The sequence below is a fragment of the Chanos chanos genome, chromosome 8 (assembly GCF_902362185.1).
Source record: "Chanos chanos chromosome 8, fChaCha1.1, whole genome shotgun sequence".
Taxonomy (NCBI): domain Eukaryota; kingdom Metazoa; phylum Chordata; class Actinopteri; order Gonorynchiformes; family Chanidae; genus Chanos; species Chanos chanos.
In genome coordinates this window covers 15,013,629-15,037,524 of record NC_044502.1, presented here as the reverse complement: position 1 = coordinate 15,037,524, position 23,896 = coordinate 15,013,629, and the positions used below count along the sequence as shown (strand labels likewise).

The following is a 23,896-nucleotide window of genomic DNA, read 5'->3' as shown; positions in this document are numbered from 1 at the left end:
GCCCTAGTGGCAGACGAAACCACAGCCCTAGCCGCCCCTGCTGCACCAGCAAAAAAAAAACTAAGAAGAAGGTGGCCTCAAAGCCCAGAAAAGCGAGGGTGCATATCCTCAAAGACTTTGTCAAAGAGCACTTTCCAGCCACCTGGCTGCCCAGCTGCTGGACTACGCCCTGGAAGTAAAGAGAATCACCACTTCCACCTCCTCTCTGTGGCGCTCAGATCCATCTTGTCTAGGGCTTTTTTCCTTGTGTATGATTTCTGTATATAGTTCACCTTGTATCTAAAATTCTTTGTTTCTTTGCAAATAGTTCCATTGTAAATAGTTCCATTCTATGTGTGCGTGTGTGTGTGTGTTTTTCTGTTACCTTTCTTTATTTGTTGTCATGAATTTCACCCACACCCACCCCCAGTTTCCAGTTAGAGCACTTGGTAATCAAGAAGGATGGCAACAGCAGAAAAGGGTGAATCAATTGTTTGTTTGCCTTATTGTTGTACTGTAACCGTACTTGTAGGATTAACACTGAAGTCTCTGTGGACCTTTCTGTGAGAACAAATTTTGGGCCCAAATTTGGTTTTGTTTTGTCAGCGATATTCTGCTGACCTCTGACCTTTTTGGTTTGCTTCAAATGATTCGAAGTGCTTGACTACATACACAAGAAAACATATATAATATAGAGAGAAGGTCACAAGGAGTAGTTTGAGGTATAGTTCTCTGCATATCCCTTTGATTTCTCCTTCTCAGAGAACAAACCACAGCGCATCCCTGTTGCAGGCACTGTGTTCCTCCAGTTGTTGCTGAAGATGTTCTGGTGCATGCGCACGTACAACCTGGCCATTCTGGAGAAGATCCAGAAGAACCAGAGGCAGGACCACTTGAATTGCTAAATGTGGAATCCCATTCACTTTGAATATGATTGCAAGATTAGCATATGAAATGACAAATTCGTATCATAAAGTTGGAAGTCACTTGGGTGGCAACCAACAGCTAATGCTCAGTCAGATGGGGCTCAGTTCCTAAATATTTAATTCACATTTGCTAAATGTGGAATCCCATTCACTTTGAATATGATTGCAATATTAGCATACGAAATGACAAATTCGTATCGTAAAGTTGGAAGTCACTTGGGTGGCAACCAACAGCTAATGCTCAGTCAGATGGGGCTCAGTTCCTAAATATTTAATTCACATTTTTCTAAACATGAAATCCCATTCTCTTTGAATATGATTGCAAGATTAGCATATGGAATGACAAAATCATTCTCTTCTTTTCATATATCTTAACTGTCAGGTTGGGATTTGTAACATTTCAGTTTAGATAGTAATGCTACCCATTTAGTTTGATTACATATATTTAGTTTAGTTTTAGTTTTAGTTTGTTTACTATGGTTACATTTGATAAGAAGAGTATCGACACTGTATCATCTCATGAACCCTGTATCGAGGATCGTCTTGTCTTGTGGCCTGAATGTATCATCCCACCCCTAACATACACAATGTATACATTTCTGTATATAGTTTGCCTGTTGTCGTAAATTATTTGTTCATCACAAGGCTTTGTAAATAGTTGTTGCAGCTTTTCTGGGAAGCCATACTTCACAGATTTGGCTTTGTTCAAGACAAGCTCTCTGCATCATCCTTCAACTTCCCCTCAAAGAACAAACCACAGTGCATCCATATTACAGACACTGTGTTCCTCCAGTTGTTGACAAAGATGTTCTGGTGGGCCCCTCGCCCCCTGGCCTGGGTGGGTTTAGGATCTGATAAATGCACCTCTTTGACAACTCTGAGCTTGCCAATGCTAAGTCCTGCTTTTCTAGGCTTGGATGCCACCTTATTCTTGGACTTTTTAGGTGGTGCTGCGGTGACAGCTAAGTTGATTTGATCCATATCAGCCATCTTTGATCCACATTGTCATTTTCTAGTACATTTCAGTAATTCTCCTGTCTAAATTTATTAATTTATTAATCCCCCTCCCAGGGTCAGCACAATTTTGCATTTATTAGCTCTAGAATTGCCACAGTTGCAAGTCACTTGTCACACTAAATAAGTTGCCAAGTCGGAGTGATTTATCAACTTGGTAGTAAATGTCGTATTTATGGATTGGAGTACTTACACAGCATTTGTGTAAATACACAGTGCTATCTCTGGGCATACTGTCAGGCTCGCCACTTGTTATAAAGTGACAAGTCAAGTGAAGTCACTTATTTATAAAGCACATTCAAAAACAACAGAAGTTGGCCCAAAGTGCTTTCCAGTTGAGGCAGAATAATTATCAGTGCAAGTGGACAAAAGGAATAAATAGCATGTTTAAACGCAGGACTAAGAGAGAAAAAATAAATAAAATAAAAAAATAAAATAAAATAAAAGCACAGGAACAGAAAGAAATACCAGATGGAAAACAAAAACTAAATAACAAAGGTAAAAACCAGGACAAAACAGATGAGTGAAAGATCATGAGTAAAAGATATCAAAATCAAAGTAGTAAAATAGGAAATTAAACTGAATTAAAACCAAGAACAGATCAGAACACAACAGAGGGCAAAAAAAAATAAAAATTTAAGAGTGGACTTGACGAAACTCTTGGGGCAACCTCAGACTGAACTAAAAGCAAGAGAAAAAAGGTGAGTATTTAATCTTGATTTAAAATTATTAACAGTAGTGCATGACTTAATGTGAGATGGGAGACTATTTCAGAGCCTGGGGGCAGCAACAGGAAAAGCCCGGTCACCTTTGGTTTTGAGACGTGAGCGGGGAACTGAGAGGAGTTGTTGTGAGGATGAGGTAAGAGATCTAGGAGCAGAATATGAAATCAGCAGATCGGTGATGTATTGTAGAGCTAACCCATTAAGAGCTTTAAAAACAAATAGTAAAATTTTAAAATCGATTCTGTATTTCACTGGTAGCCAGTGCAAGTGAGCCAGGACAGGAGTTATGTGTTGTCTTTTCTTGGTTCCAGTTAAAAGTCTAGCAGCTGTGTTTTGGACCCTTTGTAATCGAGACAGCGTGGAATGGGTCAGCCCCATGTGCAAAGGACTGCAGTAGTCCAGCTACGAGGTGATAAAAGCACTGATGACCATTTTCAAGTCCTTATGAGATAAAACCGGCTTCAATTTGGCTATGGATCTAAGCTGATAAAAGTTGCCCTTCACAACACTACTGACTTGCTTGTTAAAATTCAAAGAAGTGTCAAAAAAGACGCCAAGGTTTTTCACTGCGTTTGGCAAATTTGCAGACAGGGGTTCAAGTGCATTGCTTAAGCTAGGGACGGAGCTAGGACAGCCAAATATCATTACTTCAGTTTTGTTTCCATTTAGTTTAAGGAAGTTCCATGCCATCCAGCCTTTGACATCGTCTAGACAGTTAAAAAGTGACAAGTCTCTGGTCCCATTTGCAGCAGCCATTATGAACTCAATAGAAACAGCTGCAAACCTATGAGTAGCCTACTCATCCAGCCAGTCAACCAATATTTTATTCTTGGAACTCCATGTCATCTTACATCAAGTTATTTTATTTACTTTTTTCTTACAGTTTTACCACATAGGTATTTCTCCTGTGTCCAGCATTATATTTTTGCTCATTTTCAACTTAATTCTGTTTCAAAGAGCAGATGTGTCAGTTCAGACACAATGTCAGAGAGTGAGGACAGTGATTTTGAATCTTGGCAGACTGTGAGTATAAAGAAAATATGATGATACTAAGTGTTCACCATGCCATATTCAAGTGCCATGCTCATAATGCCTTGCGGCTGACTCTACTTTTGCTTTCTTTTCCAGTTTGACACTGAAAGCCTGTTGCGTGAAGTGAGTTGTCAGTTTGTTGCTTTTTATTGTTTTATTGTTGTTTTTGTTTACTATTTTGAAGCTCATTTTTGTCATCAACCATTAAATACCATTTACTATTGATTTCAGGACAGTGAAGCAGATTTGCAGCTCACTGAAAAGGAGGAGGCACCAGCTGCTCCAGCACCAGAGCTGAATCCACTGGCACATGTGCCTGATGCACTTGTGTCAGCGGCACCAGTACCAATACTAGAGGAGGAGGAGGAGGACATAGAAGAATGGTTTGGACAGGAGACTGAAGAGGATGAAGAGGAAGAGGAAGGACAAACAAATAAAAAACTGTATTCCTCCTCCTCCTCTGATGAAGAGGGCATGGTGCCTCCTCCTCAAAAGAAGGTTAAAATGTAGTGTTATGTCGCTCTTTATTACTACTATTATGATTATTTTTTAAGAAATTTAAATGGATTATGTGTCCAGTTGCCCCAGATTGCCCATTAAATACTCAGTAGAGTATTCTTTACCACTAATAAACATTTGTCAAAGCAGTCTATTTACCATACCAGAATCAAAAAGCAAGCAATATACATCAAATTAAAGATCTCAATCTCTTCACTACAGTGATGACCAGCACATAATTCTCTCAGATCCATTTCTTAGACAACATACAAAAACATGGGGCTACATCATCCCTCAGCAGCCCTGAGCACTTACCTGAAGCTGACTCTGTCAACCTATGTGTGAACATTCCCAGCCTAAGTGAATTCTGATGTCAGGTAAAATCATTGCCATTGTCAAAGCTGTTTTTTTTTTGCCATACCACAATTAGAAGGCAATTAATATACATCAAGTTGAGGATCTCAGTCTGTTCTTTTCAGTGATAATAAGCAAATCATTGTATCATATCTATTTCTGAGACAAGAGACAAGAAAGTGGGGTCATGTTTTGCCTCACGAGCCCATTTGGCTCAGGCCTCCTAGCATTGCCACAGCAAAGCTGTGAATTTACCATACTCCATTTATGCATCAAATTGAAGATGTCATTCTCTTCTTTTCAGTGGTGATAAGCAGAACATTGTATTTTATCAATTTCTTAGAAAACATACAAGAAAAGTGGGGCTACATTTTCCCTCACCTGTCCTGAGCCTACCTGAAGCTGAGTCTGTCAACTCCACCACCTCCACCAGCCAGAGCATGTTTGGCTGTGAGGAGAGGGTAGGTTACAACTGGGCTTACAACACCATGATGACCAGGGCCTGGAGGACCAGCTATAAACTGTTTATATACTAAACTACCAAGGTTGGCACAGGAAGGCCGCGTCCTGCAGTTTTTTCCTCATGCCTGTGCTGGAGCTGCCCTTTGCCCTGCCCTCTCACTGGTATGGTGACCCCTGCCACACCCAGCTTTGTAAATAGTTCCATTCAAGGTGTTTTTTTGTTTTCTTAACATGAATTAAGGCATGTATTGTATGTATGTCATTAATTTGGTTTTCTTTTTTCCTTTTTTGTGTATATAGTTATATAGCTTGCCCTTGGTGTGTTTTTTGTGATTCTGTCTTAGACACAAAGTTTAAACAGATAGAAGATCTTACACAGCTGACTGAGCAGTGCTAGGTCGGGTCCAAAGATTGTGTCCTTTGTTCTGCAGGTGCTGCATACAGGTTATCCACTGCAATCTCAAAAAACCTCTCTATCTAAATCACACACATATGTTTATGATTATGTTCTCTGTACATTGTCTAGTGTTGATAAATGGAATTTCGAAGCTCTACATGCTTTCGTCGCTTCACTTTACTGTGGTTGCGGGTATCAGAAGTACTATCAGAATGCAGACTCAGGGGGGTCAGTTCAGAGGTCTGAATTGCCAAGCATCTTCACATTCAGTATTTGATGATCTCACAATACAAAAAACCTGTTGAGAGAGCACTGAGAAGGACCAAAGCAGGTGGAGAGACAGAGGTTGCCCACGTGGTGAAGGTGAGAGAGAGACAGGAGGACATAATGCCACTAGCCTAACATGACATGAGGAAAGCCCTGAGGTACTCTCCCCTGGGCTGGTCACCGGCTGAGCTGAAAAACGGTGAAGTCAGGGGCCGAAATGCACCTGTCCAGCTTCACTTTTCTGATCAACAAAATTACTTTTCTTTTTTCTTTTTCAATGAAAAATTACGTTCAGATCCATCTCATCTAGGGCTTTTTTCCTTGTTTCTGATTTCAGTATATAGTTCACATTGTGTCTTTAATTCTTTGCTCCAAACAAGACTTTGTAAATAGTTCCATTCCGTGTGTGGTTTTTTTTGGGGGGGGTAAACTTTTCTTATGTATTGTCATGAATTTCACCCACATTTGTCTTCTGTTGTTTATCATTTACTTAATGTATATGGTTACATTTATTCCTTCCTGTTTTTGCTTTTATAATTCCTTGTTATCGTATTTTTCTAACGGCTTATCTGATTCTTTAGGCTCTTGAGTGAATCAACGATTTTGTCGATCTTGTGGACTGGTTTGAGATATCTCAACTGTCAGGTTGGGATTTGTTACATTCCAGTTGAGATAGTAATGCTGGGCTACCCACTCAGTTTCATTACATTTGATACGAAGAGTATTGACAGTGTATCGGCTTGTGAACCTTGTACCGGCGATCGTCTTGTCTCGTGGCCTAAGTGTATGAGCCCACCCCTAATATCCCCAATGTATATATTTCTGTATACAGTTCACCTGGTGTTGTCAATTATTTGTTCATCACAAGGCTTTGTAGATAGTTGCATTCCATGTTTTGTTTTTTTTTTGTTTTTTTGCATGCAGCTGTTATAGGAAGCCGTACTTCACAGATTTGGCTTTGTCAAGACAAGTTCTCTGCCTCATCCTTCAACTTCCCCTCAAAGAACAAACCACAGTACATCCATATTACAGATACTGTGTTCCTCCAGTTGTTGACGAAGACGTTCTGGTGGGCCACATTGTCAAAGCTGTTTATTTACCATAGCACAATTAAGAAGCAAGTAATATCTTCTTTACAGTGATGATCAGTACATAATTCTCTCTGATCCATTTATGAGACAACATACAAAAACTTGGGGCTACATTTTGCCACACCACATCTGCTGTTTATTTACCAGTAATATAATATACATATATATAATAAGTAATATACAACAAATTAAGGATCTCATTCCTCCTAGCACAGGCCTCCTAGCATAGCCACAAAGCTGTTTACTTACCATACTCTCATTAGAAAACTAGTAATATACATCAAATTAAAGATCCCAGTCTGTTCTTCTCAGGGATGATAAGCAGAACATTGTGTCTTATCCATTTCTGAGACATTATACAAGACAGTGGGGCTACATTTTACTATGAACTATATACTATAAACTATTATTTTAAATTATGTCAAGCCAGTCCTTAAAATATACACAAGAATACATATGCAATGGAGATAGGGGATCACAAGGAGGGTAGCTGACATAGGCACTTATTTTAGGCTGTTATTTTGTGCTGATCTCTGACTTTTGTGGATTATTTTAAATTATTTCAAGCAAGTCCTTGAACATATACACAAGAAAACATATGTAATGGAGACAGAAGGTCATGAGGAGTATTTTGAGGTATAGATTGTCATAGTTTATAGTAATTTTGTTGTGCAAAAGCTGACTTTTTTCATTTGACTAATGAAACCATATTTCTATAACATAATTCCCTGAAGGTCAGAATTAGGGTTAGGGTTCAATGTATTCCCACAGCTTATAGAAAAATATGTGCAACATGTGATGTGGTGAACTGAAGACACAAGGTAAGCTATCTACAGAAATCACAAACAACATTGAGGAGTCTCAATATGCTATTGGTAGCCAAATAAAACTAGTTAGGATTAAAACTGGAAAACATAAAATATGTTGCTAAAATGTTGAGGGCAATATCTAGTTAAAAATACATGCCGTTGAACAGCCTAAGAGGTCAAGACAGAGCGGGAAAAAAATAATGATGCCAAAAATACCCCCTCTATTGGTCAATAAATAAAATGGAAATGATGTGTTGACAGAGTAGATGAAAAAGTTGACATTTGAATGTTGAAAGTTCATTTCATAACAGTAATGAGCCTAAGTGTGAGTAAGGACGATCGAAAGCAGTATGAAGGAAACAGACAAAGTATCAATTATTCCGTGCGAAAGTTCCCCCCGCAGCCCACACATTGCAAAAGAGTGAACATTACATATTTTATCAAAAAAACCCAGCCTGATATGAAGTCTTAATTGCAAAAGAATGAGAAATGGAGCTGACAGTTGAGGCAACAGGTGGCCGATGACGCATGTGTGCGGACTTGCTCACACGTGCGTTGCAGAGTCAACCTCCACAGGCTCGGGCTCTTGGGAAGGGGGAACCGAGACGGGTGAACTGGTGGTGCTGGACAGAAGGCGACGTTCCAGGAGGCACTGATCTGGCCGGATGGAAAGCGCAATAAGGGAGTCAAGGCTGAGATTTTCATCTCGACACGCCAGCTCCCTTGCCAGAGCGGTTGCTCATTCCAGCCGCTGGCTGCCCCAAAGCAAGCAGAGGTGGAAACTTGGTTCCCTCTCCATTCATACACTGCTGTAGCCCACTGCCACACTCTGGCAGTGAGAAGGTTGACGACTGTAGCGATTTTGGTAGAGTCTTTAGGAGAAGGGTGTTGATCAAAGTAGCCTATAACTGATATTGTGTTATGAAGCCACGACAATCCTGAGGAGAACTATCGTAATGCTGCAGAAGTTTCACAGGGGAGTCGTGGAAATGGGGAGCCTCAACTGATGGTGCTGGAGGAGATACTGGGGCTGGAGCGCGAAGTGGTGACTTGATGGTCATTCGCCCTACATGATGAGTCAACTCACCCAGGGCGGTGCGAAGATGGGTGAGTTCAAGCTACAGATCCACCACTACCTGAGCCAAGTCTGGACTCGGTGAGGACGGGGCGTGTTGCTCTGGACTCCATTCCATCAGGAGAGGGATCTCTGCTGTGTCCATACCTGGCAAAGTCTTCTGTCAGGACCATGGAGCAGGATGCAAGTGTGGAGTAACAGTAAGGGTCTTTAAACACAATGAAGGTTTGGTACAAAACGGGATAAACACGGGACTGAAACTAGATTCAAACACGCACTTGATGCACTTGATCCAAAAGTTTACATGGTTTAATTTATTATTCATTTTGGCTTTATTGGTTTGATGTGTATTGCACGATTTGACTACTTGGATATCAGTTTGAGTGGGGTTATTGTGTGAATTTATGGATTTGCTGTGTTACACTATGTTTGGACTGAGGATCAAGGTGATCAGAAACAGCTGTGATTAACTGAATCACCAACCTCCACAGCTTAGGGCTGGCTGACACAGGACTGTGTGTTGCAAATGTTTATTTAAGAAAGATGAGGGAGAGCTTTGTGAGGCAGCACAGAGGCCAGCATGACTGCAGAAATTTGGGTCACGAAATAAGGATGCCAGCAAGGAAGTCGGCTTGAAGCACGGCAGCACGACTGTATCGACGGGCGAGTAATAATTTTTCCAGAGAGTCACTTACTCAGACAATGAAGCAATCTGTCTTTCATCATCAACTTCCCCATCTCTTGTTTCATGTGAAACAAGAGTTCTGGAGTTAGCTCAGTATCTTCAGACCTTTTTCCATCCTCACTTGCTTGAACAGCAAATCCTATCACAGCATCATCATTATAAGCTTTTATCAGGTCCTGCTTTGATATCTGTCTCAAGGCCCTCAACTCAAAGTGTGTTGAAAAAGCAGAAATATCCGTTGCACATTCAGGAGAGGCTCCCGACTGATCTATGTGCCTTGGTGGTCTGTTAGTGGACCCAGAGACACAGATTTGTTGGCAGATGGACTTCACACCTGCCTGTGGTATGGTAACCCATTGTTGGATGGGTGATAAATGGGTGTACTGTATCAGGTATGGTATGTTTGGGATGGGTGTCTTCCGGGGGTTTCGGTTAGAACACACAGTAGTGCATCACATGCAATGCAGTAAATTACTTATGCTTCAAAACACAGCAAGCACAGCAGGGTACAAATTGTATGTATCAGTGTGATTTTTACAGCAAAGATGCATGCTTGACACACAGGGCTTCTCTCGAGTATTTCACTTTAACATTCAATTCTTGGGGACTCACTGGAAAGTTCTGTGTGACACATGTGCAGAGAAGCAGCCTTTCCAGCACCCATTCTCATATGTTGTCCAAGGCACACTTTAGAGACAGAAAAGCCAATTGGGTAGTGTCAGTTCTCTCAGACTGTTTCAGTTTTCTGCTGGCAAACACCACTGGTCAAAAACCCTCAGCATGTTTCTGGTAGAGTATGGCACCAAGTCCTTTTAAACTGGCATCAATATGCAGGATGCATATGCAGGTCCACAAATGCTAGCACCGATGCAGGAGTAAGTGACCTGCAAAAGTGTAGGTGCAGGACTGGTCCTACCTCTCACCAAAGGGCTCAGACTCTTTCAGATGTTTTACTCTTGTCATGCTTTTTACCTTGCTGAGTTGGGGCATAACTTTTTGTGAGATTCTGTGGCTATTACTGCAAGTTTAGAGGCCAATGGTTCTCAATCCTGCACCTGGGGGACCCCTGCTCTGCATATCTGTCCTTGCTTTGAACACACCTAATTAGTGTGATTAACATGCTCTTGATTAAATCAGGTGTTCTCAGCCAAACAAAAGTGCCACTGATGAGTTCAGTCAGGTAGGTAGAGCAGGGAAAGATGGAAAACTTGCAGAGCAGGGGTCACCCAGGAGCAGAATTGAGAACCACTGGCCCAGAAACCTGCAGTAGTAGCCACAGAATCCCAAGGATTGTCGGGTCTTCACGTTTGTGGGCTGAGGCCAATTGGTGACTGTCTTGATCTTCAGTGGGTCAGGCGAGACACAATGTGTCACAGGTATTTCACCTGCGGATGGCAAAACTGACGCTTGAAAATTAAGATGTTCAGCCTCACCTCTCCAAGTTGATCAAGAACTTTGGGAAGCCTCTCCTCATGTTCTTTCAAAGATCTCCCAAAGACAATCATGTCATCAAACTAAGACCTGGAACAAGTTCGTGTTGCCAACAGCCTGCTGTCTGGATTTCATGGATGCAAGATCGAAAGCCCCAGCTGGTATCGTACTTAGGATCTCACACACTGCTGGAAATTTTGCTTTGCATAGTTAGCTCTAACTTCAAGTATTTGCAGGCTAACTTTGCACTGCGATAATGTTGACGTCATTATGGAAGTAGACTTATCAGTAAATTGTAATTTTGGATGAATATTTAAGAAACATCACCCTACTAATTTTTGCTGCTTCAGTTTACAACGGCATCTGTCCAACAGCAGCATTGAGCTAACATGCTATTACACTGACAGGATGGCCACACACACACACACACTTGCAAGGACTCACTGTCCTTTGCTCATTCAAAGTCTTCACAAAGTCTTTGAGGATTTGGAAAATGCAATCAAGTCAATATAACAATCAACAATATTGCACTTTAAGGACAGTGTTGCTTGCTCAAAAACAATAACAAAACAAAAAAGCATATTTTGCCAAAGGAGCATTCGATATTTCGTTTTGAAGGTACTATGTGTGTTTTTCCGGTATTCGGCTTATGTGCACAAACTGGGTAGCACTAGCATGCTTTGTCACCTCTCAGTAGAGTGGTTTTGTATTCAAACTCAGTGTTACTGATGAATAATTACTGAGGTGTAAAAGTGATATCAGTTTTGCAATCCAAGATTTTAAAAGCAAACTTTTACTTTTAATGGTTACTTTATTGTTAATAGCAAATAAAACCTTACATTTAAAAGTCTTTCGGTATATATTACACTAACAGTTCACCACAGTAGGTGATAGTATTGAAATAATACTACACTTTATCATTTTGGGGAACCAGTCCTGACTGACAACGATGTCCATAAAAAATTAAATATCTGAAGTTATAAACTCTTAAAAGGCTTTACAGCTGATATGATATGAGAAAAACAAAATCACACCAGTAGAGTTTCTATGCAATTTTTAATAGTTTTCAAAATCATTAATTAAAGGGATTAAGGTATGAAAGATAACTGATAAAAGAATAATCTGGTAAAATAAAAAGAAAATTGCTTATATTAAACAGCGAAATCAAACCAATAGAGTTAAGATAAGATCAAGCAGAAACAATGTCAAATGAACGAAGTTAAAAAACAACTTAAACCTAACTAAAAGTTGTTTCACCCAAAGAGCTCTGTTTGCTACAGTCATTTCTGCAATTGAAGGAAACTGAACATCACTGTTCAAACTATATCAGAGATTAGTTATCATTCTCTCTCATGACAGAATAGCGAGAGGACAACTATCCTAATATGAAGCAAAAAAGTACTCTTGATCATCAAAAATAGGTTAATGAGAAGAAAAACAAGTCTCAGAGTGTTAGATTTATATTAAATTCAGCAGATTTCCTCTGCTTAGTGAAAATACAAAGAAGAAGAAAAATATCACATGCTCTCCACACAGGCTGTGTCAGCAGGACAATGCTTTAGAGAAGTTTATTTAGATTTCAGACTCCTTGCCGATAAACTGGAGGTCACTGTGGTCCTTTGAGCAAAATCACAGTGGCAGAGGAAAATGTCCTTTGACCAGGTTCCATAGCAACAAAAGTATCGTTGCTGTGGAGACCAACCCCAGGGCTACTTTCAGAGGCAGTATGTTGCTGTCCTCAGTGTGTGTCCCAGGACAGCAGGGTAGCTCTGTGCGGTCTCCCTCTGTGCTCATGTCTGCCCACTCTGTTGCTGTACCACAAACACACATCACACAGATAATTAATCAAACACAGGGATATTTTTGTCATGGCCTAGATTTAACTGTTTATGGGTAAAAATATTGAAAATCCTTTTTAGTCATGGACAGGGCTTAATCTGTGCATAGACAAAACACACATACTCTGTCAGGGATGTAACAATAGCATTTAACAGAGAGACAGTTTATCTGAATCATAAGATGAAAATATGAGTGAATCTTACTTGAAACTGGGCAAAGGGATGTATCCCTGTCCTGCAAGCTCTGGACCATGTTCCTAAACAAAATGGGAAAAAGCATGGACTTAAATATCTTCAGATGTATTTTGTCCTGATAAGCATTTTTATAACGGAATAAAATTTTTCCTTCATGGTTTTAAGGAGATTCTTCATTTTCTCATTTTCCCTAACATTCCTTCTAGTATTGACGACACAAAGCATAGCCCTGAAGTACAAGAGATCACAGGCCATTCTGTGAAAATGAGTATGTGAGTGTGTGTGTGTGTGAGAGAGAATGTGTTTGTGAGAGAGAGGGAATGTGTCAAGCTAGTGTGTGAAGGGGACATGCCCATATGTGTCAGTGTGTATAACTAGAGTGTGGGATGAACATACCCAGGTGTGTGTCTGTGTACCTGAAGTGTGAGGGAGGACATACACATACTTGTCTGTGGGACGACTGGGAACTCTAAAGCAGACGGCAGCTGTCAGATCCCAGGCGCAGTACGGATCTCTGGCTAACACACAGCGCAGACAGGAACCATAGCGACCGCAGTCACTCAAGGGCATTTGAACTGCTGCAGTGTTAGAACCTGCATACAGATAACCCTAAAACACACGCACATACTCAAAGTTACATACACCATATAATTTAGGTGCTACACAAACACTTTTTATATAATCTATACTGGACTGGACAAATGTGTGACTAACTGAAAACTAAACATCAACCATCTGTGATTAATAACGCTCATTTGGGAACAGCATCCCATGGTGTTCATAACTGTATTCACAGGGACTGTGGAAAGTCACAAACTGATCCTGAATCAGCACTGTCATTTTGAGAAATATGATACATATCTCTCCTGATCTAAATAGGGGTGAAAGAAATGATTGATAATGTAGAGTATCGAGATAGTATGTTTTGTGATATTGTATCGATTCTCAAAAACACTACAGTGATTTTTAATTAATAATTTACATGCAAGGATTCGTGGCAGACACTGGTTCATTTTGTGTTGTGTTTGGATCCACAACCGCTAGATAGCAGTGTTTTAATCTATCTTCAGCCATTTGACTCTTCCACTTCAACTTAACAACGTAAACTGAGAGGGGAAGTAACAGAAGGGCGCATTGCTAACATTAGCATTAGCAAATCTAATGCTAACATTAGCAGTAGCATTAGGTTTGCTGACGTTAACGTTACCACCAATGGCTGATTCAGAAAGAATTAGACCAGCTCCCTCGACACACAGAGATGAAGTGTGGGCTCATTTTAGCCTCCACAATAAAGAAGGCACTAAGGAGATCAACAAGAGCCATGTTGTTTGCAAAATGTGCCATGCCAAAATCAAATACTTGGTGAACACAATGAATCTGAGAGCACACTTACCAAGACACCATTCTGATGTACAGCTAACAGAATAGCAGACAGCTAATGTTAAACAAGTGGATCTAAAATTAGATTTAAAATATCACAATATATTGCCTTGCTTACAGTATCGCAATATATTGCAATATAATGAATCGTAACCCCTGTATTGGGATAAATATCATATTGCCAGATTTCTGCTGATACACAGCCCTAGATGTAAACCATATAACTCAAGAACAACCCTCAAAACAGCTTTAATCTCTTTCTACCTTATTGCAATAAACACATTCAAGGTTTTAGTGGTCAAACACTGGTCAAAATCACGGATGTGAACATATCCCAATGCAAAAAGAAATACAAAACATTCAAATGATTTGCATGTCGATGTGAAAGGATGCAGTGCCTCTTATGAGTGAAAGTGTGAGTGAGTGTGTGAGTAAGCTATCAGTACTGTGGATGATGACAGTCTGAGGATCTTGACTGGCTCAGGGACCTGGAACACCTGTACTTCTTCAATGATGCACATCTCTCCATTGTAGTTTACAGCTTTCTGTACAAAGCCGTTTTCTGCCATAAGAGAGATAGAAAAAGGTTGAATTTTATCTGAGAAATAGGTCGGCACTGTCTTCAGCCAATCACAGACCATTCTGCTGAGTTGATAAAAAAAAGAGAAATAAACAAACAAACAAACAAAAACAGGACTCCGGCCCTTCAGGATCATTCATTCATTAATTTTCAAAGCCACTCATCCTAATTAGGGGTACTGGAGCCTATCCCTTTAGGATCATTGGTTTATTTAAAATCAAGATAACATAACAAAGACAGTGTTTGACCTTAAACCTGTGACCTTAAAGGGGTGCCCCACCTGTGCCTACGAACATGACGTGGTGAACATGTCCATCAAGTCCGGTAACGCTGTCGACAACGAGTCGGGTGAATGCAGCTCCTCTACTGATCATCAGTGGCCCCCCAGTCAATGGCCTCACTATTTCGTCCATTAGGAGGCTGTTTTGGACGAACATAAGCGTCTTATCTGGTAGGTCCAATGATTGTTGTACTCCCAGACTCCTTGCGACATTATTGATACACTGCAACAGCAATAGCACAGCAACACAATGAGATCATCATATACTAGAGGTGATTTTTGTCTGTCAAAAACCTCAGATGATTTAAAGTAATTCCCAGATTCTCTTTGGGAACGTTATTTTGTAGCACTCACGGCTCCAGGGCGAGGAACAGGCACATCTTCATCATACGGCACCCATTTTTCGTAGAACCTCTTCACGATAACCCTCGTCTTAAACCTCCCACGGGAAAATGTACTGCTGATCTTGGATACTGAGTATGCACACACTGTGGACATGTTACAGCATCTCCTACACAGACACCCACACCCACACCCAGACCCACACACACACAAGCAGAGTAGCCTCTCATCTCTCTGAATATTCTATCATTATGAACATATTCTATCATAATAAAGAAATGGTTCTTTTTTTACTGACACCAGTGATACTAAAAGAATAGGAATATGAATGAACATGATATTACAGCATTTATTGGTGTCCTCATTTTTTGATTGGAGAACATAACCAATCTATGCTCTATGCTCTCGGAACAGGCTTATATTTAACATTTAGCTCATTTTTCAGGAGGAGTCTGAAAATTAAGGATGGCTGGCAACTGTTATTAAGCCCTCATCCACAACAACACTAACAAAACTAAACATACATTTCCACAACAATACACACACACACACACATGCACACACTGTCAGGGCTGACTTACAGTTGAGTGGTGAATATTGCGTAGAACATGCTCTTTGTCCAGTCACTGTGCTGTAAGTGAAAAACATCTTGAACCATGAAAGGCAGGCTGGATTCTGATACAGAGCATTCTAGAGCAGCTTTCAGAAATGATGTCCATTTCTTCTGCAGTTTTCTTTCTCCTCCCATGTCCCCCTGTACATCAAACACAACATCATGTTAGCATGTTCCCCTGTACATCAAACACAATGTTGTGTTATCGCAGCATGTCCCCCTTCAAATCAAACGCTATGTCATGTTATCACTGGCATGTTCCCCTGTGCATCAAACACAACATCATGTTATTGCTAGCATGTTCCCCTGTGCATCAAACACATCATGTTATCGCTAGCATGTTCCCCTTCACACTGCTAGTGTGCAACGTGAGAAAGGTAAACCTCACATTCACTGACAAAAGGAAATGATGTACTACTTCACAATAAGACTAACCTTATAAAGGGTTTATGAATGATTTATAATTAGTTTATTAATTAGGTTGTGAACACTTTATAAATCATTAACAAGCTGTTATAACACACTAGATAAAAAGGGCAGCAGTAACTTGTTGCTTGCTAAATAGTGAGCCCATATTTATCTGTACTCTTAAGCCTAAGATCTCATCGGTTACTTGGCTTTGTCTTCTCCATCAGCCAGCATTTATAACTGTCAGCTTCACCAGAAGTTTGTTAATAAGTTACTAGCATTTAACCACCATCAGCATATCTTAATAGTCAAAAAGTTTCATTTGGCCTATCAAATCATGGCATATCAAATTAACATATCAAGTTGCCGGATTCATACACTAAGGCTTTGGCAATATTGTTTCCTTGACATTTTCAGTGTGCCATCAGCAGCCATCCTCATTATTATTACAGGTGTTGATATGACATATGCTATCAGGTTTTTATACACACTGGATATTAAAGTGGTATATTGTAATGCGTGTTGGGGGGGTAGATGGGTGGAGCTTCCCAGCATGCCTTGGGGTGATGGACTGTTGTTTAGCCCCAGTTTGTTTCAGTTCAGCTTATTTTTCTGATTGTGTCTAGCAGAAGTGTATGTGTATTGTTCATCATGTACTTTTTGTGTTGTGTTGTTAATTCTTGTGATAGTTTAATATTATCTGTGAACCATAAATATAATTGTCTGCGCAAACGATGTACTTCCCTCCTACCGTGTCAGCATGTTAAGTCTGTTATTTCTTGGTTTGCAAAATAAAAGGCACATTGTCAAAATAGCAAAGGCAGTGTCATCACTCTAGAGAAAACCCAGCAATGCGGGTATTGGGCGCACGTGCATGCAGCAACTGGCAGTGAGAATTTGGCGTCCTCATGTTGTTGTTAATGTTTTATGCATGTTTTGTACTTGTTTTAAAAGTTCTTACATGTCCTTTCCTTTCTTAAATTAATCGTTGAGTGTCATTATGACTGAGTGCTCCTTGTCCCACTAATCTAAGATGGATCCTCGTTATCCGGCTGCTTTGTGGATTTTGTTAGATTTACTGCTTGCCTGCGATATCAATGGGGCTGTCTACCAGGACAGGACACAGTATACCAGAGATATGCTGCTGCAACTGAATCTTACAAGTGTAGCTGGCGTGACAAATATCATGTTACTGTTGCCGGACCTTATTCTGAGAGATTCTCATGCAAACTGTGGTGCAACGAGGAGTAAGAGGAGGAGGCGGGGTAAACGAGGAGGTGTCAGACTATGCTTGAGGAAACAGTGGCTCGTCCGTATTCCTCTGCCCTCGATGATTATGGGGAACGTCCAGTCCCTGAGGAACAAGATAACGTTTCTTACCAGAAGGACTTCAGAGACTGCTATGTCATGGCCTTCACTGAGACATGGCCCACTGAACACGACCAGGACATCGACCTGTTTATCAATGGTTTTGGAGCGCCATTTCGGCTGGACCAAAAGGTCGAAGTGACAGGGAAAACTCAAGGAGGTGGGGTGTGTTTATATTTTAAGAAACGATACTGTAGCTCTGTGACTGTCAGAGAACGCACTTGTACGCCAGATGTTGAACTCTTATCTGTATCGTTACGTCCTTTCTACCTGCCCTGAGAGTTTTCACAACTTTCTGTAACAATAGTGTACATACACCCGAAGGCAAATGCCACTTCTGTCTATAGCACTATCTTTGATGCAGTGCAAAAACTACAATCGATTTCACCTGATGCACCAAACTTCATACTGGGTGATTTTAACCATCTCTCCCTTAAAAAACGGTTTTAAAGAGAGAGAAAGCACAGACAAAGGACATAAAGAATCTGTGCTTTGCCTGCAAGAATGTTATGACTGCACTGACTGGGACATGTTTAAACAGTCTTGTGATGATGATTTGGACAAACTTCTTGATGTAACATGTTCATATGATGCCTTTTGTAGGGACATGATCATTCCTTGTAAGCGAGTTAAAATGTACCCTAACAACAAACAAAACAAATCTACCTCCGGGTACAAAGAAAGTAACCTGAACCTGCACTCATTAATATGTAGTGATGTGTTTTATACTTTACAATAAGGCTCCCTTTTGCCAGTTACAAATGTTAGTAACTCATTAGTAAATAGTGATGTGTTTTACACTTTACAATAAGGCTCGCTGCCCTGTGATGGACTGGCGACCTGTCTAGGGTGCTTTTCCGCCTCTCGCCCAATGAGTGCTTGGATAGGCTCCTGTACCCCCCGCGACCATAACTGGTTTAGAAAATGAATGAATGAATGAATGTATGTATACGGCTTACTTCTGGCAGTTATAAATGCTCGTAACTCATAAATAAAGGGTGATAAAAATGAGATGCTAAGAAACATTAAGAGGGATGCGGGGAGAATCAACTCGGTGATCAACAGATACCAAGGATGGTTCAGGCAGGCCACAGATATCTGAAAGTGGGACCAAGAATGGATGAGCAGCATACCAAGTAAAGGAAGGTCACCAACTGTGCCACATCTGGAATGCTGTCCTAAAGAAGATACCAATCAACTCAGAGTATCACAGTTTATCACTTTAATATCCAGTGTGCATAACAACCTGCTAGCATATGTCATATCAACACCTCTTACAATAATGAGGAAGATGGCAGGCAGCATGCTGAAAATGTCAGGGTAAACAATATTGCTTAGATCATAGTATGGTAGTAGGTAATTACTTGGTAATTTCACATGTTAACGTAGGCCAAATGAACCTTTCTATTGAGAAAAGACACTGCCACACAACCGTACTTCTATTGGTGGTTAAATGGTAATAGCATGTTCACAAATATCTGATGAAGCTGACAGTTTACCAGGCTGACTGATAAAGAGACAAGATAAAGTAAGTTACACAGATTTAACAGTATACAGATATATAGATAAAAAAGTGCAGCAATAACCTGATCTTGCCAAATAGTGAGACTGCATTGATGTATAAAAACTGTGTTATAACTTATTTATAACTGTTTATTAATGGTTTATAAAGTGTTTGTGTTTACAACCTGCACAATCTACACACACACACACACACACACACAGTGAACACAAACAGATTAAAAAAAAAACATCAGAAAGTCCATGGGCTAAGTTCATGTTTTCAACTGCCCTGTAGCGCTGAAAAGAGACGTATTTTTTTCTGACACTGTGAACGAGGGAGGAAAGATATCAGACTCTGTTACCTTGCAGACACGAGCGACCCGTGACACCCTCAGTCTAGGCTGGAGTCCGTATTCCACGGCGATCTCGCTGAAGAACACGTACACTTTGTCATCATCTCCCTCGGTGCTGTCCACACTCTCACGGACCAGATCCATAAAGACAAAACTGGGATCTGGAATGCAACAAAAAAAGTGTTTACTGCAGTAATCAAACAGTAATATCAGAAGATACTGTTATTTTTTGTATTGTTATTTTTGTTACAGTCTGTTATTTTATTGTCAAATGAACGCAGTTTCAGTTCTTCCGACCCTTGGGTTTAAAAAAATCATTTGGTGAACACACAAAAAAAATTGTCTTCCCGAGCGTGGTTGTGCACATACTACCGATGATGGATTTGTATGAGGATGAAATGATCTGAAGAGCACAGAAAACATTAAGAGAATGTGACACTGTATCTGTAGGTTATGAAGACACTGGGAACAGACCGCTGAGCGAGGAGCTTCCATACTCTGTCCGTAAAAATGTCGGGGAACTGCGGAGAATGCCCATATCAGACCCAAGCAAGTTCACTGAAGTGGCGGAGTACAGATCTTTCCCTACATCACAAAGAGAGAGAGAGAGAGATATTAGTAGGAGTAAGCTGAACCTATGTGCTCACGTTTCATTGTCCTGAATCTGATGTGTTCCAGTTTCTTTGAAATAAATCTAACTGTAGTTTACTTCACTTTCTCCCACAGAAAGTCTGGGTGACTTCAGTTTCCAACAAAGAAATTGAATTTCAGCTCAGATAAAACAGAGGTAACTGATCAGTACTAGTTAGAAATGCGCTGATGACTTTAACAAGTCTGGCCCACAGCACAAGTGAGGGTTCAGTGGTTTAATTTCAGCTGATCTTGCAGCTACAGCGTTTCCATCTAAAGGATAAAATATCAAAGGGGCCTACTTACCAACCATAACAGAGGAGTGTCTCTGAAAAGGATCGAAAGGACATTTCCCTCTTCCGCTAATCTGAATATTTGCCAGTTTCAATTTTCCATCTGTGTAGGTCTGTTCAGACACAAACACACAAACACACACACACACACACACTTACAATCACCTCTCAGTGCGTCAGCCGCATTGACATGCTTTTGCTGAAGCTTAAAATATATGGAGATGGAGAGAGGGGTACAAAGAGAACCAACACATATTCATTGTGACAGTTGTGCATTGCTTTGGGGTCATGTTATGTTATACTTGCCATGTGGTCACAGGTAGGATTAAAAGCATTCGTCCCACACACGTACATAGTCCCGTTATCCATCAGGTGAAGGGTCCGAATGTAGTTTCGACACTCATGCTGGAGGAAAAAAAGCAACCGTCACATTAAGTCACGTCAGAGATCAGCTGTTCTTCACCGCAGCTATGCCCATTCTCCACACAGTCATTTTCCCCATGCTTTTAAAATACAGTGGCAAAAACATGGATCATTAAAATGGAGAGCAGACTCACGTCAAAGTTTTTCCCTTTGAACTGACATTCCTCCCGCTTCTCTTTAGTTACGCCCCAGGGAACCTACGAGGTAAGACAGGTTCACAGAGACTGTCTAACAGAGAAATTCACAGTATGATTCTGAAAAAGAGTGAAAACAGGATTGTGGATGGATGGATTATCTGACCTTTGCTCTTTGGACAGAGATGTTATTGACGTCAAGGGCATAGATAGCATCCCTTGCTCCAACAATCAGAAGTCCGAGGTCTTCTCTCAGTAACATAGTGGAGTAATTCCAGGTTCCCTCATCTCTGAACTGTTTCACATGATCATCTGAAAAGCACAGTATGTTTAAAAGAAAGAAACAAACAACTCTTTGCCCTACATAGTGATTATACATATACATATATATATATATGTGTGTGTGTGTGTGTGTGTGTGTGTGTGTATATATATATATATATATATATATATATATAAACGTGTGTGTGTGTGTAAGTATATATATTTACACACACACTGGTTTTTGCCTGGTAAAATTTATGAAAAAATGATAAATTAGCTTGGTGGTCAAAATGTCTGGTAATAATGTTCATTCGAAACGCAGGTATAATGAAGGCCGTCCCTAAACAGGACACTGTAAGCTGCAAAGACACAATGGAAGCATTTGATTTCAAGTCGTCAGCAGAGGACTTTGCCGTAAAGGAAAAAAAGGAAAAAATAAAATGTTACCTGCTAGCCTACAGGCTACATTTCATGCCATGTAGGCCTAGCCTGTCCTTAAACAGGCTAAACAGGCTGCAGATGTTACACGTTACAGATGTTCTGCTTAATCTTTACTGTTCGTTAAATAGTCAAACTGATTTGAGTTTGTTATTCTTTTGTCAACCTAGATGTACATTATATTTGCATATATTTGCATATATTTGCAGACTGTTATTGAAACGTGACTGATAAGTTTCAAATTTGTCCGGTAAAATAAATTCTTTCCGTGCACTGGACCATATATATATATATATATATATATATGTACTGTAGGGAGTGTAAGGAGACTCCCTTACGTATAAGGGGAATTTTTACATTACTCTTACTCAAATGTGATGAACCAAAAAGTTTCCTCAACATGAAACTGAATGTGAGTAAGAGATGCAGAGCCTCCTACATGGATATCTAGTCTTTTTCCTCAGAGCGTAGTCCAGTTTGCTCTGTGAGCACGACATCAGGCAGCTTAAGATGCCACATAGGAGGGTAAGGAAGAAAAGTGGTGGCATGGCTACACAAATTCAGGCTCACATGGTCTCCTGCACACAAAAATAAAACATGTCAGGCAGAATGAAAAGAAAAAGAAAAAAAACTTTGCGCAGTTTTTGTCACTTCGGCCATTCTAATGCTTTGTGGGTGTGTGAGTGAGAGCCTAGTGGAGAAGAGCTTGTGCCAGCTGCCCCCTCACTTTGAGTGTGTTTCATGGTGATAGAGCTATGTGTTGGGCTTACGCTACAAAGAGAAGACGGTCTGCAAGTCCTCAGTCCACGCTCTGCATTGGTGTGCCGTTCCCTCCCCCAGAGAAAAGAAAACCGTAGATCTGTCAGCCTCACAGAAGGAAAGAAAGATGATCAGACAAAAAGATACACCTGTTGCCAGGATGTAGGTATGAGAAAACCACTGACAGGATGTCATCGTCGCCCACATTATATGTGAGGCACCATTTATTTAGATACTTTCAATAATATTTTGTACCACATCAACAAATCCATAAACTCTTATTTCGTACTCTTACTCTTATACATAAATTCTTATTTCAAAAAACAAATGCTTATGAGATAAAGCTATGGACATGACAGAAATAGCCCACACAGTACAGTTGGAAATTTTTTTGAGGGCAAAGCTATTGCATGGAAGAGTTTCAGAAAAGTAGAGACCTTAACCTTAACCTTCATGTAAAGTACATCATATTTGATTACTGACCCATCGTGCTAGTTAAGGTAACATAACATTACCCAGTTGACATAACTAATAATGCGCCTCAACACTAATTCTGTACTTTGCTTACACATTTTTGCAAAAATCCCTTAACTAAGCAGTAGCAGTACCTTACCTCCAAGGGTAGACAATACTCATATGGACTTGGGTTCAATTTTATAGCTCAAGATTTCCACAAGTCGTCTGGCTCTGCTAAAAAAACAAAAAAACAAAAAACAAAAAAACACCCAAACAAACTGTCAAGTTCTCTGCAACGTATACTGGGATTAATTTGGTGTTGTTTGCCAAACACATCTCAGAAATACATAAAGATCCCAAAGACCAGTTGAGGATGCTGTTGACCTCACCTTCCAGGCCTTTTTATCTGTGTGTTTGATTGTAACATGCAGTGTTTACCAAAAACCCTATGCATCACGTGACATCTCCGAAACGAACCACAGAATCATAAGGGGATAATTCTCTTTGTTCACGTTAAAAAAAAGTTACTTAGGTTACTATGAACTACAATTTACTAGTATGTGCAACTGATATAAAACGTTATGAATTTGCAGTACATATCATTTTTGGAGCGAAAATCTAGCTTAAAAAGCGACATGCTCTATTTGGGCTGGGAACACACAGTGGTGTTACATGGAGAAAGCAAAGTATCTAAGTTTTTAATGGATCAATGAAGGGGGAAAAGGTGGGAAAAAAGATTTCTAGTTGATCTACCTGGCTGTTGGCCATATCGAGTACGCATAATTAATCAACTGACAATTCAAACTTGGAATGGGCCGTTACTTTGTCGCATCAGTAACCTGGCACTGCTTGCCCTAACATAGCGAAAGCAAGGGCTCCGGACAGTGACCAAAT

At 40.3% G+C, this 23,896-nt stretch overlaps 1 protein-coding gene across 1 annotated transcript; it reads right to left on the bottom strand.

Moving 5' to 3' along the window:
• Positions 1 to 3,929: 3,929 nt before the first annotated feature.
• LOC115819333 (semaphorin-4E-like) lies at positions 3,930 to 21,464 on the bottom strand. The gene is made up of 18 exons (XM_030782897.1): positions 21,252 to 21,464; positions 21,086 to 21,148; positions 20,835 to 20,933; positions 20,542 to 20,641; positions 20,080 to 20,190; positions 19,615 to 19,766; positions 15,942 to 16,114; positions 15,373 to 15,529; positions 15,019 to 15,241; positions 14,605 to 14,720; positions 13,195 to 13,387; positions 12,448 to 12,556; positions 10,748 to 10,802; positions 10,541 to 10,655; positions 8,691 to 8,837; positions 8,105 to 8,211; positions 4,925 to 4,976; positions 3,930 to 4,027 (listed from the first exon to the last, which is right to left on the bottom strand). Exons 1-18 carry the CDS (start codon positions 21,462 to 21,464, stop codon positions 3,930 to 3,932), a joined length of 2,283 nt encoding a protein of 760 aa, XP_030638757.1.
• Positions 21,465 to 23,896: the final 2,432 nt, after the last annotated feature.

What these genes read in the sequence shown, in the direction of transcription:
- LOC115819333 (XM_030782897.1), bottom strand. Translation starts at nt 21,464, where the DNA reads ATGTATAATCACTATGTAGGGCAAAGAGTTGTTTGTTTCTTTCTTTTA. An exon ending in CCTCTGAAAGTAGCCCTGGG is followed by an intron (nt 10,803 to 12,447) that starts GTTGGTCTCCAC and finishes TGTCTTTGGGAG; the next exon opens with ATCTTTGAAAGAACATGAGG. An exon ending in AGGTTGACTCTGCAACGCAC is followed by an intron (nt 4,977 to 8,104) that starts GTGTGAGCAAGT and finishes CTCTCCTCACAG; the next exon opens with CCAAACATGCTCTGGCTGGT.